The sequence below is a fragment of the Helianthus annuus genome, chromosome 2, assembly GCF_002127325.2.
Source record: "Helianthus annuus cultivar XRQ/B chromosome 2, HanXRQr2.0-SUNRISE, whole genome shotgun sequence".
Lineage (NCBI taxonomy): Eukaryota > Viridiplantae > Streptophyta > Magnoliopsida > Asterales > Asteraceae > Helianthus > Helianthus annuus.
The window spans coordinates 121,984,405-121,988,847 of record NC_035434.2 but is presented as its reverse complement, the minus strand read 5'-3'; the positions used below and the strand labels follow the sequence as shown (position 1 = coordinate 121,988,847).

The following is a 4,443-nucleotide window of genomic DNA, read 5'->3' as shown; positions in this document are numbered from 1 at the left end:
TACAACTGACAAAATCAGATATCCATATGATGTCAAAAGTGGTCTTCAAAAATGCTGTAAGTCTGGCTCGGTCGCTGTCTTCTCGTCAAAATAGTCAATACCTGCAGTAAATCAAAAGTGGCTATGCCGATGGCGGCGGAGGAGGTGGAAAATGAGAGAAAATCAATCGGCGCAACTGCACCAACTCCTCCTTAAGTGCATAGGCAAAACGCAACACGTAGGCAACCTGCTGATCGAGAGGGAGGAAACGAACATCTGAATCATGGGGTGATGCAAAAGGAGTGTGAGATGCTGAAAACAGGGTCTGACAGGGGCAGGGAGGATGTGGAGCTCTCCCCAACTCCTGGACATATCACCTCAAGGCGTCCTGCTGTAACTGCAGCGACGTGAGCATGTCCTCTATAGAGTATCCGACATGAAACGAGTGATAAGGGTCAGACACTGGCATGACATGGGGTGATGACCATTGAAATGGCTCACCCATCGGGGCTAAAGCTGGATGCGTAGTGTGTGGGGTAAATGCAATCTGTGAAGTGGTATGGGGAAACTGAGACATGAAAGGAGCAGTAGATGACACGGGAGGAACAAAACTATGATAAGGAGTCGGTGGTATAAGCTGGTTATCCCCTGTCACAAATGGTGTGTGGCCGAAGGGCTGTCTCGACGATCCCTCCCCAGGTTGGGGCGGAGGAATGTCCCGAAGGAAAGTGATCGGAAGGTCGGTACGATGGGCATCAGATGTGGGTGGAGGAAACACCGGAATATCAAGGGGTGCAGTAATAGGTATGGTAGGGGGAGTGACTGGGACTACATACAGAGGGTAGTCATCCTCCTCAATCCACCCATCGCTGGTGTTAGCGTATCTCAGGTCAATGTGGGTAGCAAACGGTGCAAGGTCATCAAAAATCGCCATGGGGTCGGGTATGGGTGCTATATCTGGGATCTCAACGGCTGGTGGTGCAACGACGGGTGCATCAGTGACTGGAACAGGGTCAAGGGCAACAATGGGCTCTGGAACGACTGGAGCGGGCTGATGATCAGCAGGTATAACAGGAATCTGATCATCTGGGAGAACAGGAGCCTCAGCAGGCTGCTCCAACTCCATCTCCTCATCACCCTCAATACGAGGAATGTAACCGAATCCCAACGGTGGGATAAAGGAAGCTATCGACTAAAAAGAACCTGAGGCGGACGCATCAGAATGAACCTCCATATCAGGAAGTTCAACCATGGGAACAATGGGATCAACAACTGGGATATCAACAAGCGGAACACCGTCCTCTACCGGGGCCCCACCATCCTAGTCTCCCTCCAGGGGACCCTCGATGAGTAGGTCGATGTCACCATCGGGTAACGCGTCGAGAGGTTGTTCCTCAAAGGGAACTGCAGCGAAGGGGAGAGGGGCAGGGATTGGAACAAGGGGTAGGTCCTCTCCTGGTGGGCCATCAGCTAGGGGTACGTCGTCTCCGAAGATCGGTAGGGCAAACGGCTGGAAATCGTCTTCATCGGTGCTCGTGGTGTCTGAGGTGTAAACTCCCGAGTCTGTGGCCATCTCGTCATCAGAGGTAAAGGCCATCGGGTCGCTCGCATTGGATACTCCACTACCAGATGATGCCATGGTGTCTGTAACACAACCACAACATATGCACACAAATCAGGTAAGCTTGTAAACAAATAACAATGAAATCATGTATGCATCCTAGTCTTCCCAGGGTATCCCACCCAATCTCTAAGACTGAATTCCCTAGTCTCTCAGACTAACTCCCTGGCCTCTAAGACCAACCTCCCAGTCTCTAAGACTCAAATTTCCCTCCAGCCTCTAAGGCTAGACTTCCCCAATCTCTAAGATCCCCTTAGTCTCTAAGACTGAAACCTTCCTCAGTCTCTAAGACTGAACTCCCTCAGTCTCTAAGACTGAACTCCCTCAGTCTCTAAGACTGATATGAAAATTTTGAAAAGTGTATTTGTGCCCTTTTTGTTTGTAAAAATGTCTGTGCCCTGGATCATGACTTTTAGTGTATGCGAAAGTAAAAACGTTTGAAAACATTTTCGTGAGAGCCCTAGTGATCATAGTCTAGACTCGAGAAGGAATCCTAGTTCGCTATGATCGAGGCTCTGATACCAAGCTATCACACCTTGGCTTTTGCGGAAGCGTGGGTTTATTTGGTGTGACTTCTTAATACCATAGCAACAATCACAACAATGTTATATGATAAACATATGTGATGTTCATCCATTAAAATAGTTTGGAAAAATGCATAACATATTGTCTTAAAACATCAACCACAATATGCATTACAAAACATTACTTGTTTAAAACGAGTTCGTAATACTCGACAAAGACTACCAACAACACAAGGATAAGAGACATGCAACTCGTCCAGGAAGGAGTTGCACTTCCCAAACCCTACAACTCTGGATGACATCCTTATTAAGTACGCAGCTTGTCTAACATGCAACACTTGCCAGATCCAATTAATTCCCTGAAATACATGTAGTTTAAAAAGTCAACAAAAAGTTGAGCGAGTTCATGTGTAAGTCTGTGTGTATAAACCGTTTAGTATGCCTGTAAGTAAAAATAGTCCCTGGTATGTAGCAATAAGGAAAAACTGATCACCATTGGGTTGCAAAGCCAATAGTATATGTGAATGATGCAGGAAGACTCAAACCTAGAAAATTTGTCTCCGGTATGAAGACATAGTCACCACTATGGGCCCCCGGCCTCATGGGTGTGGGCTCGCTACACCCAAATAGATCTATCACTCATGTCCCGTGGTCCTACGATGAGGATTAATGGCCTTAAGTGTCATGCCCACTACTCACCTGATCGCGTAGTAAAAACCCTCCTTAAGCTAACAATACCATGTATAAAATGTCTGAAATAAATTGTAAACATGTATTCCACCCCCGAAGTATAAAACGGAAAACAGTAAAAGAAAAGGGGGTCATGAACTCACTATAGTGCGTCTTGACTCGAATCTCAACTCTGTCCGCTACACGACAATCTACAACGTACTAATGTCTATTAGACGAACGGGCCGTGCCTTGGTTTAGAGTTTAGTGTTTTGAGTTATGTCACTTTGGTATTATTTTGTTAAAATGATAATAATTATTTTAACTTAACTATCGTTCTTAGAAAAATAGTTAGACAACTATTTCGTATCTATTTTTCTCGAATATTTTACTAAGTGTTCGGATTTTCGGAAAATTTCGCCATAGTCTCCTTTGTAAATAGAGGTGTCCATGCTTAATTAGCATATCATTTTCTTTTACGTACATCCCGTAGTTCATTTTCAATAATCAAACCGACATATAGACATACGAAGCATTACTTACTTTATTTCAGCTTCATTACTCAAAACTGGACTGTTTTCGAGGATTTTTATAAAATAGCTAACCTTTTCCAAAAATTCCCAAATTTTTACAGAATGACTCATACGATCAAGTTTTATTGTATAAAAATATCAGAGTCCAGTTCATTACCAATATTTTATAGAAATTTATTTACCCAACTGCAATCAGATTTGTTACTTTCTGATTGCAGTTTACGGAATAATTCACTAAAAATTAACCGCAAGTCCGATTGACGAAATTCCAGTTGGAGGATCATCTTGACAAAGGTGACCAACTACTGTAAAAATTTCATGAGTCGATTTTACTCAGGTTTCAAGTTATGACTTTGAATACGACACACTTTTTCTGCAGTAAAAATGCAGCTTGAGCTGCTGTCCAAAAACAGTCCCTTAAAAATAGTAAACGACCTCGAAAAATTGCGATTCCATTGCCATTTGTTTGGTTATTCAAAAATGCATATTTTAGGCTTCAAAAATCAGTCTTTCGATTTAAAACGGTCCAGTTACAGCCTGTTGAAGTTGGCTGGAAATACAATTCAGCTTGCTATTTACAACGTAAAAGTCACTAAAAACGCATCAACAAAGGTCCTAACCTTGATTTATCGATGATTTAATGTTCAAACTTCAATCATGATCTAACCAACCCTAAACCAACCTGATTTCAACTTCATACAAACTTTTTATGTAGGGTTTTTATGCAGAATTTCATGTTCATCTTTTTAGTGTTCATTTTCTTGTGTTACTTGAATATTATCATCCTACTACATATATCATAACAAAGAACAAGATGAAACAATGGTGTGAAGGGACTTACTACTAGCACACGGCTAGGGTGAAAATCTTAGGGCAAGGATGATGGAGAAATGATAGTGACAAGGACTTGAACAAAGCTTTCTTGGGAGCCCTTCAACTTGTAACCTCTATGGATGATCTTCAAGCTTGGAAAGGACTTGGATGAAGAAGATGAAGGTGAGTTAGTGGTGGTGATGGTGATTTCGGTTATGGGAGCTGAATGGGAGGGGAGAGAGAGAGGTTGGAGTGTAGGTTTTATGGTGATAATGAGTTTCCTTGGGACTATGAGCAACCTAAT

At 42.9% G+C, this 4,443-nt stretch overlaps 1 protein-coding gene across 1 annotated transcript; it reads right to left on the bottom strand.

Annotated features, from left to right (window-relative positions):
• Positions 1–352: 352 nt before the first annotated feature.
• On the bottom strand, positions 353–1,105 carry LOC110895150 (leucine-rich repeat extensin-like protein 3). Its single transcript, XM_022142433.2, has one exon. It carries the CDS (start codon positions 1,103–1,105, stop codon positions 353–355), a length of 753 nt encoding a protein of 250 aa, XP_021998125.2.
• Between the last annotated feature and the right edge of the window lie 3,338 nt (positions 1,106–4,443).

Excerpts from the sequence above, each read along its gene's own strand:
- LOC110895150 (XM_022142433.2), bottom strand. The coding sequence starts at position 1,105 with ATGGAGTTGGAGCAGCCTGCTGAGGCTCCTGTTCTCCCAGATGATCAG.